Source organism: Myzus persicae, unplaced genomic scaffold, assembly GCF_001856785.1.
Source record: "Myzus persicae strain clone G006 unplaced genomic scaffold, MPER_G0061.0, whole genome shotgun sequence".
Lineage (NCBI taxonomy): Eukaryota > Metazoa > Arthropoda > Insecta > Hemiptera > Aphididae > Myzus > Myzus persicae.
Genome location: NW_019104362.1, coordinates 1,444 through 16,587, shown reverse-complemented (window position 1 = coordinate 16,587; position 15,144 = coordinate 1,444). Strand labels below are relative to the sequence as shown.

At 25.8% G+C, this 15,144-nt stretch overlaps 3 protein-coding genes across 3 annotated transcripts; 2 read left to right on the top strand and 1 right to left on the bottom strand.

The window, feature by feature from the left end:
* Nucleotides 1-567: 567 nt before the first annotated feature.
* LOC111041511 (52 kDa repressor of the inhibitor of the protein kinase-like) lies at nt 568-2,642 on the bottom strand. The gene is made up of 3 exons (XM_022325790.1): nt 1,996-2,642; nt 1,773-1,917; nt 568-619 (listed from the first exon to the last, which is right to left on the bottom strand). The coding sequence occupies exons 1-3, from the start codon at nt 2,171-2,173 to the stop codon at nt 568-570; spliced, it is 375 nt and encodes a 124-aa protein (XP_022181482.1). The 5' UTR covers nt 2,174-2,642.
* A 2,727-nt stretch (nt 2,643-5,369) lies between these two features.
* Nucleotides 5,370-7,263, top strand: LOC111041510. The gene is made up of 4 exons (XM_022325789.1): nt 5,370-5,643; nt 5,732-6,115; nt 7,114-7,152; nt 7,225-7,263. The coding sequence occupies exons 1-4, from the start codon at nt 5,467-5,469 to the stop codon at nt 7,261-7,263; spliced, it is 639 nt and encodes a 212-aa protein (XP_022181481.1). The 5' UTR covers nt 5,370-5,466.
* A 5,575-nt stretch (nt 7,264-12,838) lies between these two features.
* On the top strand, nt 12,839-13,642 carry LOC111041506 (the record flags this gene model as incomplete). The annotated part of the gene is made up of 3 exons (XM_022325783.1): nt 12,839-13,281; nt 13,412-13,477; nt 13,566-13,642. Coding segments are annotated over exons 1-3 (491 nt in total), but the record flags the coding sequence as incomplete, so codon positions are not given.
* Nucleotides 13,643-15,144: the final 1,502 nt, after the last annotated feature.

Genomic DNA, 15,144 nt, shown 5'->3' with positions numbered 1-15,144 from the left:
TCTTTTTTATATAATATATTATTATCTATTTTATATTATACTAATTTTAATGGTATTAGTAATTTATTTTACTGTTTGTATTATCGTAGGGTGATTTAATTGTAGACGAAAATATTGCATTTATTATATTATTGATATTTAATTATTACAATAGTATTTATAATTATATCATGTATTACATTCATAATATATTATATATTTATACCGTAAAAAACTTTTGACTTTTGAGTCAATGCCGACTAACCATTGAACATAGGTTGGTTGTATCATTAATTATTACCTAAAACCTATATTATTATATTTATATACTCAATGATAGTTTTAATAAGCAATATATTAGGCATTCATTTTTAATTCATTTTTGCCAAAAAATACATTCGAAAATGTAGTCGATGTATGAATAAAATATGATAATGGACCTACTCTAAAAGTCTCAAGTAACAACCTACAAATAATATTTTTAAAATCTAACAAAATAACTAAAATCGTTAATCATGGTTCTAATATGTAAGTTCGTACAAATTTTCACTTGAAATATCTATAAGGAAAAAACTGTGTTTATGCATATTAAGATTGTTTGGTTACAGTATGGTCATTTCCTCGTTTTAGATTTTCAACTCTAGTTATAAAAATTGAACATTTCATTTTTTTTAAATTACAAAATAATTTGATAATTTTTGAGATTTTGATAAATCTGAGGTTTAATACTTACAAAAAAAAATTATACCTATGAATCTTTAATATTTCTCAACTGCCATTATAACTACTTATGAGGAACCTTGTAAAGGAGAAAGTACATAAATACAGTTTTGATTATACGGCTTTAGATAGCACTATCTACATTGTGATTATAGAACATTTGATCTTACTAGATAGAGCTGTAGAATATTATATACTATTCAGTGGCGGTTATACATGCTGTTCAAGGGGGGGGGGGCGAAAATAAAAACCAACCCTCCCCCACCCCATAGCATTTATATATATATAACTATATATAATACAAAGTATATACATATAATATAAAATATACTCAAGGTATTATAGGTATAAAATATAAATGTATAATAATATTTATATATTAATAATATTAAGTTATTAACACACTTTAACTTAATGTTTAAACAATAAAGATATGAATGTATTGACTTGGGTATAAAACTATATAATATAATTATAATAAAAGCATATGCCTTTTTTTTTGCTTAGCAAAGCGTGTAATAATATTATCTATATTAACATTAATGTCTCTATGGATATGAAGCAGTGCCAGCCCATTTAATCGGTCTTCACCAGTTGTTGATCTCAACCATGTCTTCAATCTAAATAAATAAAGCAAATCACATGCATAGTAGCAATATAGTTATAGCATTGAAACATTTTAAATAAAAAAATATTAATCAATCAGTTACTTAAAAGCATTCAACTATGCAAAACTAATGCATATTTTTAGTAAAAATACTTATAAAGGAATATTATGAAAAGCATAAGCAAAGAAAATTAAGTAGGTACTTATTTTTCCATAATATAAGCAAATAATATTTTTAAATTTAGTAGAGTGAAGCAAACTAGAAAAGTAATTTTCTTAATCATTTGTATTGTATAGTGTATACCACTATACCACTATACATTTAGTAAATATTAAAATAAATATAATAATATATACTAATATACCTTGAAATTTGAGTTTTTATTTTTTATGTTTATTGACTATTGAGCAATACCTAATACTCAAAAGTCAAATGATTTATACATTACTTATAACAGGTAGGTACCTTCTAAGCGTAGAAAAGCTTCGTTCTGCTGAAGCAACACTAATAGGTAGGGAACAAATAATATTAAGAATATAATGAATATTAGGAAATACTGATTCCGGACACGAAATTAGAGCTTCCAACCCATTATTTGGAATATTTTCCCCTAAAAAATGTAGTATTTTATATAAATAAAATTAATGATATTAAAATGTTTATTTAAATATTATGTAAGTATATTTACCTTCAGATTCATGTCTCTTCCATTTAGTAAACCATAAATTTAATTCATTTTGTATTAAATCTTTTGATGAAGCTTGAAAATATGTATAATTTCCAGTCACAATTTCAAAAATTGTTGACAAATAATTATGCAAGTCTTCATTTTTTATTTTAATAAGATACTTTGGTGTAAGCTGCATTAATGTTACAATATTTTTATTTTCCTTTTTTATTATGAAGAGAAAATGGATATTGAAACTTAGAACTAGGAATATTGCTCCTTTTTAGTATAATTGATTTTATATAATCACTTACAATTTTACTTCGACATGTAAAATTTGCTATATCTAATTCATCTGTAATTTCAGACTGTATGGATTTACCAAGCTCAGCTTCAGGTTTTTGTATAGAAATAAGTTCAGCTGTACCTGTACTAGTGCCATAGGTTGTATTATGATCTTCTTCCAATGGCAAATTAGGTTTTGATTTTTTGGATGTAATGTCAAAATAACTGCTTATTCGCTTCATTGACATATTAAAAAAAAATTGTTAAATAAAACAATTCAAATTAATAGGTACTAGGTAATGGAAATATGAAATTACAACAATTTAGAAAAATCCAAATAAACGCATTTCAAAATAAATCACCAACGATCAAATAATGAATGTCTAGTACTGATAAGTGATAACTGTAATTAGTTAATATGTTAAGCGTGCCTGACCGAGACATAGAGTTGATAATATACAATACTATGATAATATATTATCTGTGATTAAAACGAAAAAATATTTTGCTATCAAATCATAATATTCAAAAATTTGTAGAATGATGTTGTGGGTCAGTGATATACTAAATTAAAAAAAAAAACCAAATCCCAAGGGGGGGGGGGCGGTCCACCTTTCGCCCTCCCCTTATAACCGCCACTGATACTATTATGATTCATGATTTTTTATGTTATATGCTGCCATCTCTTTGAAAGTTTTAGCACTAAATGTTTGAAAAATTCACAGTATTGTAATAAATAAGAACTAAACTTTTTTACTTCACACATTTTAAAAAATTCTTTAGTATTATTTATAACAAAATAAACTCGTACTGTAATAATTATTGTTATCAACATTGGTTACATGTATTTTATGATTTGTCATAAAATGCTGTAATATAACCTGTTAATAGGTACTATACAGAGTGATTAACCGAGCATTGCGAGTCTCGACACCAATTTTATAGTTCTATCTTTTCACAATAAATTTATTCAAAATCTGATTTTTGAAATTTGTTAGTATCATTAAAGACCATACATTCAAATACTTAGATTTTATTTTTTAATATAAGTAGTTAACTGTTGAGATACTATCTTCTTTTTTCAAAGGGAACTACTAACATTTACAATTGTTAATCCTATCATCTTTATGAAAAAAGTTCCTGAGTAGGTATTTACAATAAAACTACTAACTACTATACGAGTATACTTTAAATATTGGATAATTATGCTTTATAATTATTGTATTTAAATTATAAAAAAAATGTAATATTCAGCTTAACGTATATTTACCTGGCCTATAAACTAATACATTTATTAAATTAAAAAATAGTGTGAGCAATAAGCATACTTGATATATCGGCTTGTATTATATTACACGCAAAAATCTTCAACCTATCAGTTAATTCAAAGTCGTTTTTACATAATATCTTATATTTTATTCATTTAAATAATAAAGTTAATGAAAAAATAGAAACGGGGCTTCAGCACCTCCAAATTACTTAATAGATATCTTCTTAAAAGTTTTATTTGTGGATAGTTAAATAAATAAAATAAATATCAACTGGAAAATAACTATTTCTTCTCAAATAATATTACATATTTATTGTTGTAATTCAAAAACTGATAACCGCTGATACTTTAAATGTACACCAAATGTTTATATTATAATTTTCTATACAAGATACAATTTTCAAAATATTTTGAATCGTTTTAAGTTATTTATATATGTATATAATTTTCTATAAATGTAGATAAAACATTTTTTGCTGAGTTTAAAAGCTTAAAAAGTAATTTAAAAATTTAATAAAAGGTTTCTCATAAGTTCTTTTGATAGAAATTTAAAATAATTAGGTAATAACATTAATATAATATGATAGTCATTGATAGTGGTACCCACTTACCCACTTCTTAATATCTACACTAGTTAAATAGTTATAGTTCACTAGTAATTTTTTAACGTATTTATTGAACCCCTCAAGTTCGTCGTCTAGGGTTATTTACCTATTAAATAGGTAATAATTATTTGTATATGGTACCCACAACACTATATATACAAATATAGTCTACTTATCATTTATCAAACAACAGATCAATTAAAACTATATTGAATTAATGTCAAAAACTAACAAGATAATGCAATGAAGATCAACTTATTTAGGAGTTAATGTTTGAGAAAAATTAAAAAAATTAAAAATATTATTCAGCGGAGGCGGCTAGGGCCCGAACTATAGCTTTATTGTGTACAAGCTTAAGGCATATTAAAAATAATAATATTAAATATAAAATCAATTAAATAAAAGCTTTATAATTTTCTTAGAATTAAATGGTCAATATTTAAAGTAGGAATAATAATGATAATTGATGTTTGCGACAATTCAAAAATTAATATGTAAATATTAAAATACCTGACCATTTGTAATATTTATTTTCTTTAATGATATTACTGATATTAGTATACATAATACATATAATGAATAGTATTAAAAGCAATAAGATAAGTAACCTGATAAAATTTTTTTTAAATAAATATACTTATCCACTTTGATTTTACAAAAAACTATTTAAATCCACTTCAACTAGGTAACGTATTTGTTTGAAAAAAACAATATTTGTTTCATATCTACAATTAAGAAAAATAACGTAAGTTACTGTCTCACAACAAAGCTTACACATGTTATTTGTAACGTCAGTTGGTCAACTAATTAATTAAATACATTTTTAAATGATACAACATAATGAACATTATTCATTTGCTAAAAATATTCAATAGGTGTTTTATTTTAACCGGCAATGGTAGTACAAAATTAATTCAAAGAACATGGATGCTGATGAGTTATACTTGGCGCTTTGCCTTAATCTCTATGTTTCTAATCAATGCATATAATGGAAATAAATGGGTATGGAAATTGAAAAATAAAACTCAATTGTAATGCCATTAACGTATTGTTAAAAATAAATAATAAAACTAAATTTAATCTCATATTATGTTTTTCTTATTTTATGTTTATAATATTTACTGAATATTAAAATTAGATTTAGTAATAATTGTTGTAGGTAACATAAAAAATAATAATTATACTTTTTATAATTATTCCCAGGCCGTGAATCATATATTGAACATTTTTGAGCCTATTTCAATTGTATTGCTAGTAAGTGTGGAATTGAAGTTATTGGGACCACTCTTTTCCATAACATGGCGATTTTTTTTCGATAATGAATTATCAAATATGTTGGAGAAATTTATAGACATACTTGATGTATTGAAACAGTTTAACAGTGAAGTCATACTTAAAACGAAAATATTTTGGATTTTCATTACTGGTGTACTAGTGCATTTTATGATGTACATCACATCACTAATGGGTTATTATATGGCCACTCCCGACTATTCTGCTTTGAAATGGGTGAGTATTTTATTATTGGTTTCTGATGTTAGTAAATATCGAATTATTGTTTAATAACCACGACTTGGTAATCACACCATTATTTTAGGTTATATGGTCATGTCATTTTATATATAACCGCTGCATGTTTTACGAATACATGTTTTTAATAATGTTCGTCCAAATAATTTTGTACAAATTAAATGATGAAATATTGAAGGGCATCATTCCCATCAGCGACTTGACCAGAATGTATACTATCACTATGGAGAGCCTAATAGTCATAAACAGATTCATTGTCGGAGCATCAGTCCTCATTAATATTATAATAAGAAACCTGTCTTCTATCATATATTTGTTGTATCATTATATTTTATTTAAAGGCCTGTTCGTTAATGTCAATGTGCACCGTTTTTTCCCGATTCTTGACGTATCGATGAGATTGTTCGACATCGTCATATTGTACTACCTTTGTCAGACCACTGAAAATGAGGTAAATTATTATTCTAATTTTTATATCTTCATAAGCATACATATTTAATTTAATATTGGTATTTGAGAAACGTTTGTGTATTATGTAAAAATTTAATTTTGATAATCCAGCTTTTTTTCCAATGTATATAGGTAAGACGGACAACTTTGATTTTAAATAGACTATCCATAACAGCTAACCCCACACTTCGCCGAAAGGTAAATTGATATATCATTTATAAATACGAATCTATAGCTCCAATGAATACAAAACAATCGTCATTTTTTTTTCTATACATTTTTCAGATTGCTTTTTTTTCATTACGAATATTGCATGCTGACTTCCATTTTGAGCTGTGCGGATTTTATAAAATTAACTTAAGGCAACTGTTAAAATTATTATTTAGGACAGCAATATTTCTAACTATTCAAATTCAGTTTAACATAAATAGTATTTCTCAAGCATTTAAAAGTATTCATTAATTTATCAATATAATCTAATAACATAATAAAAGATTCTGTTAGATGATAATAGTTTTACTTTAATGGTTAGGTTTAAGGTTTGATTTATATTTAATTTACAATATAAGTATAATATTTGAATACAATTATTCATAGAGAATATTTTCGATTTTTTGGTGTTATTACCTATTCCTATCGTTTGTTGTAAGCGAATCTTTAATTTGTCACTTTAGGATGTATACTATAAATAAATAAAAATACAACGTTTAAATATGCATAACGTAGAGACTAGGGACTCCAAAAGCACCAATTTGACTGTGTTTATATTTAGTTGGAGCTCGAATTTCCGATTTTATGGCTATATAAAATAGTCAATGTTTAATGTTATATACTTAGCGTGACTCAAAGAAGTTAAAAAATTGCATTATTATATTTATATTCACAAGTGTGTAAATTGTGTGTTTTCGTATTATTTTATATGCTCAGAGGTTAGGGAATATATATTATATATTTTATATTGTGATTTTGTGTTTTGTGAAGATTATATTCTTATTTTAGGTAACAGCTCTTACTAGCTGGAAGACTACGGCTAATTTTGTTTGTTTAAACCTACAACGTTTTGAATTTTATATATTTCATATATTTTATTATTAGCGTTAAACTTTGCAGATGGTTTGGGACCAGAAGACTAGAAGAGTTATGTTATAAATATGATCTAGCAATTAGCATACAGCTCTTGTGGACTATTTTCTTCGTCTGGTACCATAACGAACGACGTCTATATGTTAAACTGTGACCACATGTCTATCGCAGCACTGCATCTTCCCAGATCCAAACAGATGTTGCGGTTACGTCGAGTTTTGTCGGACTTTTAGGCTCCGTCGAAATTATATATAATTGTGGGAGGACGCCGAACACAGTTTTAAATCTGAAGTCATCACTGTAATATTTGGCATAATATTTGCTTCGTCAATGGACCAGTGTATGACCTGATTAAACAGGTCGTATGACTGATTGACTGATTGATATTTTATAATTAATGTTTGATAAAGTTATAACTTAAAGAAGAAATATAATATGAAACTTATTAACCTCTCCAAAACATGCTTAATAGGAAAAACTCCCAAGTCTTGTAGAGTGATCTGATTTCGATAATTTTTTTTTTGGAAAAAAAAATACTTTTTACGGGATGCATTTGACTTGGTTTTCCAAAATTCTCTTACCAAACCATATAATGCGATTTTGCGTATGACTAATTTTCATAAACTTTTGTGATTTTCATTATGTTTGTCCAATGCGCTCCAGTGAGAAATCTATCCTGTTTTTAACGAAAAAAACTTTAATTAAATCAGACTTCTCTACGATGCTTGAGAGTTTTTTTTCTATAGAGTGTGTTTTGAGCGAAAATTCTTGCTTTTTATTTTTAGTCAGTGTTGCTGATTACACGTGTACGTATGTAATGCGTACGTAGAACTGCATACCATCACACTCACACTAATCATCATTGACAACTAACACAAAATGCTAAGGCCTGTGGCAACGAAACTGTACATTGCCTAAATATTACTCCTGAATAAGGACACATTTGCAGGCTTCTTAAAAGACATGCGTAATTATGTAGTACTTAACATTTATTAGTTAATAAGTTGTATAATATTGTTATAATTTTATTTTTAATTATCTGTATTTTATTTAAATCTTTCGATGTATTGTATAATAATAATGTAACATATTTGTGTAAATAAGTTTTAAATTCAATATTTCCTTTTGTTAACGTTAAAGATTTGATGCTTTAATCGAAACTAGTTATTTAGGTACCCTAAGTAAGGTACTCTTGTTAATAACTTTCACGACATTCTATCCGTTTCGTTATAAGATAGTTAAATATGGATAAGGCATAAGTCGTTGTTGTTTTATACAGTACTGTTATAAACTATGATATGAGTTTAATATTATTATGATTTTGGATGATTACTTCTACTATAGGAGATGTTATATGCTGCCATCTCTTGGCAAGTTTTAGAACTAAATATTAAAAAACCACATTATTTTACTTCTTCAGTTTCAAATATTATTATCAAAGTTGCCTTAAACGCTTCCATAATTCTATCCATCTGTTTATTTATCGTTGAATAAATAATATTATCTAATGATTTGAACATATTTGGTATATTTTAAGTTTAGCTCTTATTAAAATTTAAATGTTTATTATTGTATAATATTAAGAAAATAAGTAGGAAAATAAGTAGGTATATATTATAAAATAATTGATAATACCCAACAAATAGGTATTTATTATAGGTTAATAAATTATAGACTGTACAGTGTACATATACTGCGTTACCTAAAACGTATCGTTATGTGCTCCCAAACTTAAAATAATATGTTATCCTCACCATAAAAAAAAAAAAAATAAATAAATACTCACACTGTACCCAAGTACCTACTTATTATAAATATGGGCACTCTTATAGTTAAAAATATGATTTATCATAGAAATATTATATTGATTAATACTAAAATCTAACCTATCGGCAAAATTTGGGTGAAATATAGGAGTATGCTAAATTTATTTCGACTAAAGCGACCCTTCATTTTTACTCCATCATCAGACTAACCTTTTAAAGGACCTATAAACTATATACATTTTTATTAAAACTATTTTATCGACTAAAAAAATGAAGGTTAAATGGTTCAATTTAAAAAATTTTAAAAATGTTGATTTGATAAAAAAGTTTAGCTTGCACCGTTCAGATCATATATTCAACATCTTTAATAATTTATTCTTGTCATGAATTTGCTAAAATTGAAAAATGCTCCGATCAATGCAAATTCATAAATTATAATATATCGTTTATGCGCTCAAACATTACATTACATTTTTAATTGGATCATTGGAAACTGTAAGTACCTACTTACTATTTTGTCAGCCGTATAGCTATTTCAAGTACATAGATTGATTTTGAATGTTTTGACTACATAAGACGTGCATGATATAGTATAATATGTATGATGGTGATTGGTGTGGAGTATATTACACAATAATGATAATTTAGGTATTAAACACAAAGACGAGCAGTTACCGCAAGGAACGAAATAATTGTCTAAACACTATTCCTCAAAAATTAAATTGTTGAGGGGCTTTAATATAAACAAATACCTATAGGCTATAATATAAAATATGTATGTGTTATTATTATTATATAATATATTATTGTTATTTATTATTATGAAAATGATGTCAGAGTAGTACATTTTTTATAATGCCCATGATATAATATTATGAATATAATATTATGACCAGTAAAAATTTGATGATGCTACTAAAAATTTGGGGGTGTTCAGCACCCCCTAACACCCCTAAAATTACGCCTATGGACCAAACTATTTTACACAGTATAGGACGATTCGCCAAGAATGGTCGCCATCTCGGGGTTGTTTTTATTTTTTGGACGTTGTATGTACTTATTCAAAATCTAATATTTGAAATTTGTAATTATTATTAATTGTCGTAGGTATGAGCCGAATGGAGTGAAACGAGCACTTACACCTACGACGCCTTACCCTCGTACAATCTATAAGCTAATGACTATTATTCAAATTCGATTTGACCAGCTCTGTTTTAACTTATGTTGTAAAGTGGTATAAGTCCGTTATTTTTAGACCTTAGATATGAGTTATTACCGCTATGCCTCGGGGCAGTATTTTTCGGTGGTAAATAGGACATTTGATTGGTATTTTTGAACGTTCGAAACTGAAAATTCTCAGTATTTTTCAAAATCATAATCAGAAAAAAAATTATGAAAAAACGGATATTTTTTCACCACACTCGATTTTTTAGAGTAACTTAAAACGAATAAAACCATAGATACTTGATATTTTTAACAAATGTTTGTATATTATCATTTTTTGTACATGATACAATTATGATCAGTACATATTTTAAAAATATTTTAATTTTTTTTTCAAGTATGGTCAAAAAGTGAATACAAGAAAACTTAATACAAGGTTCCTCATAATGTGTTTATAAATTATTATATCAATTCATAATATCAAAAATACGTAATCTGAATATTTTTATATAAGTGTTTTAAGTTAGAATTTTGATCAAATTCTTCAAAATCACACATCTTTAAAAAATATAGGTTAGGAAATTGTATTTCTTTAGAAATTCATAAAAAATTTCTTTTTATATCTAAGATTTGAAAATTTAATAGAAACTACTCATATATTTCTCCTTATGAAAAAAAAAAATGTACTGGAAAGACGCATTGTTTTTTCGAGGATTGTTTAAGCCTACTATACAAAATATGCATAGATTGTTGAATTTAAAATAATAGTTAAAAATAAATTGACGTTTTATTTTAACATTTAAAGGGTAACAATAGTGTGGAATTGATCAAAAGAACATGAATGCTGAGTTATACTTGGCGATTTGCCTCAACATCTATATATCTTCTTATCAATGTATGTAATGGAAAAAAATAGGACTAATATAGAAAAATACCATTCGATTAAAATGCAATTATTATTGTATTATGAATTAGAAATAAAAACTATAACAAATTTCATATTTTTTTTTAATAAAACCTCTTCCCTTAACTATATCCATGGTGGTCTTTATTGTGTACAAGCATATTGTAATACTAAATATTAAATCAATTAAATGAAAGCATTTTACTTTTATTTGAACTTTGAAGTGAATGGTAAATATTTTAAGTAGGAATAACAATAGTAAAAATATAAATGTACCTATGTTTGTGATAGTTCATAATTTAATAAATATTACAAGTATCTGACCATCGTAATATCTATTTTCATTAACCGTACTACTCCATTACTATATACAATAAATATAGGTTCTATTAGATGCAGCTAGATTAGTAAATAGATAAAAATGTTTTAAAGTAAATGTATTGGTTTTATATAAATGTTTGAATAATTGTACAAACCCACTTCACATTAAGTACCTATTTATTCAATGAAAAATATTTTTTTGACTTCTATTAGTTATAAAAAATTAAAAAGCTATTGCCTCAGTATTAACAAAGCTTACAAGTGTTATAATAATACGTGCCATCAGTTGGTAAATTTATATTTAATCATATTTTTAATTGATACAATATAATGGACATTATTTATTTGCCAACAATTTTTAATTGGTGTTTTATTTTAACCGGTAACGGTAGTGTACAATTTATCAAAAGACAATGGATGGTGATGAGTTATGCTTGGCGATTTGTCTTAACCTTTATATTTCTAATCAATATATATAATGGAAATAAATGGGTATAAAATAGAAATAATTATATTTGAATTTATAGTACGCTTTTTAAGTACCTATTTATATTTATATATAACTATAAACAATAAGACAAACATTGATAAAGTTTTATTTATCTTTATATAATAATTGTTATTTATTTATTCATAATTAAGATGACTTATATACTTATGACTTATTAGTATTTTAATATATTAAGTGTTATTATAAGTATACAATAAAATATGTTAAGTACGAAATAAAGGATAAATCACAATTCATGAACTGCGAGTCAGAAATTCAAAAATGAAAATACTAATATTTATAAAGTATTTTCTAACCTTTCAGTGTAGTACAATGCAATGTATATTTATACATCTAAAGTGGGTCTCAGGGTTGCGGACAAAAAGTAAAATATTAAAATAACATCGTATATGAATATTATAATAATATTATAATACAATTTGTGTATTATTAAAATACATAATATTTTAATAATATTCACTGAAATTTAAAATTAGATTTTCAAATTATACCTATACTAGAACATTAAAATAATAATAATTATTGTTGTAATCATAATAATATTTTTTATAACCATTCTCAGGCGATGAATAATATATTGAACATTTTGGAGCCTATTTCAATTGTATTGATTGCCAGTGTTGAATTTAAGTTATTGGGACCACTCTTCTCCATTACATGGCGATTTTTTTTCGATAATAAATTATCAAATATATTGGAGAAATGTATGGACACACTTGATGTATTCAAACAGTTTAACAGTGAAGTTATTCTAAAAACGAAAATATTTTGGATATGCATCGTTGGTTTACTAGTGCATTGTATGATGTATATCATATCAGCAATAGGTTTTATCATCATCCCCAATTTTCCAATTTTCAATTGGGTGAGTAAAGCCAATCTTCGGATTGATAAACTAAAAAAAAAAAAATAGGGTGAGTATGTATTTGTTACAAAGCATTAGATTTTATGCTTCACATAATTTGTTTGAAACCATGACGACTACTGTATTCACTGTTAATAACCACGACTTGGTAATCATACTATTATTTTAGGTTTTATGGTGGTTCACTTTTGTATATAACCGTTGGATGTTTTACGAGTACATGTTTTTAATAACTTTCGTCCAAATAATCGTGTACAAACTAAACGACGAAATATCGAAGGGTATCATTCCCATTGGCAAATTGTTCACTATGTATACTAGTACTTTGGATAGCCTGAATGCCATAAACAGATCCATTGTCGGAGCACCAGTGCTTATTAATATTATAATGGGATATCTGTCGTCTATCATCTATATGTTATATCACTATGTTCTATTTAAAGGCATGTTTGTTAAAGTCGATGTACACCGTTTTTTCCCGATTCTTGACGTATTGATGAGACTGTTCGACATCGCCATGTTGTATTACCTTTGCCAGACCACCGAAAAAGAGGTAAATTATTATTCTAATTTTTATATCTTCATAAGCATACATATTTAATTTAATATTGGTATTTGGAAGACTTTTGTGTATTATGTAAAAATGTCGATTTGATAATCTAGCTTTTTTCCATTATTTATAGGTGAGGCGGACAACTTTGATTTTAAATAGACTATCCATAACAGCTAATCCCACACTTCGCCGAAAGGTAAATTGATATATTAAACTTTATTAGTGAACATTATGAACCAACCGATAACCAACTAATCAATAATCATTGTATTATTGCATTTCAGATTGCTTTTTTTTCATTACGGAGATTACATGCTAATTTCCATTTTGAGCTGTGTGGATTTTATAAAATTAACTTAAGGCAACTGTTAACATTATTGTTTAAGACAACAATATTCCTTATTATTCAAATTCAATTTAACATAAACAGTATTTTTCAAGCATTTAAAAATATTAATTAATTTATCAATATAATCTAATAATAGTATAATGGACTCTGTTAGATGTAAAAGTTTTGGTATTAATATTTGAATACAACATAGAAAATATTTTGAATTTTTGTTGTTATTAAGTATTCCCATTGTTTGTTTTACGTGAATCTATTATTTTTCACTGCATCATGTTTACTTTAAATAAATAAAAATCCAATGAATAATTATGCATGTCGCAGGGAGTCTAAAAGCATCACCAGTTTGCTCGTACCTATTTCTATTTAACAGAAATTGCTGATTATAAGACTCTATAAAATGGTCAATGTTTTTTTATTATATACTTAAAATAAGTTAAAAAATGTATTATTATATTTATATTCACAAGTGTGTACATTGTGTATTTGTGTATTCTTTTATGTACACAAAAGTTAATGACTATCTATTTTATAATACGATTTTCTAGTTTTTAAGAATATATTCCTATTTCAGTCAACAGGTGGTACTAGCTAAAAGACTGACTGCGGCTGATTTTGTTTATTAAAACAACAAAGTTATCAATGCTGTATATATTTATGATATACATTACATTTTGCGATGGCTCGGAAACGAAACTGTTTCAAGTGTAAATTGATTAATATAATATACTCGATTATGATTATAAAGAAAATGTAAATATAAACATTTGTAAACATGTTAAGTATTTATATTGAAATGCAACAAACGAAGAAAATCAATAACATTCTTAAAAATAGTTTTTACGTTAAAATTGCATTATGTTTATGATTTTTTTCTCCACATTTATTAAGTTACGATACTAGATGTTTTAATTTTAGATCCTGAGTGGAGCGATAAATGTATTGATTTTACAATGATGTGTGTTTTTATATTTATTTTATTATTTATTTTATTTTTGTATCTGTTATCACAGTTTCTTGCAGTAAAAGTGCTTCGATTTTCTTCAACAACAACATTTCTGGTAGGAAAGTGAATCTAGTTGCTGCATTCGGGAGGTCAAAATTTAAAATTCCCAATAGTTTTCAAAAGCAACAGGGAAAACCAAAAAAAAATTAAGGAAAATGGGAATTTTTACTCAAAACTAGTTTTCGAAAAAATAAATTTTGGTTTTTACTTGAGCTCAAATCCACAATAAATTCGTATAAGCATTTAAACTTAGAATTCCGACAAAATTCGGAAAAATCTCGAAAATTAGCAAATTATATTTAGTTTGACATTCATAAAATTTTTTCTATTTTTGTCTAAGATTGAAAAATGTAATACAAGATTCCTTATGAGTTTGTCTACCTTTATTAAAAAAAAATTTCTATCAGAAAGTCAAATTAAATTTTTATGAGCGTTTAAAGTTGATATTATTGGAAACCTTGGATATTCACTCTATTTCTCATGGTGTAATTTTATTATTTTGTTGTAATTC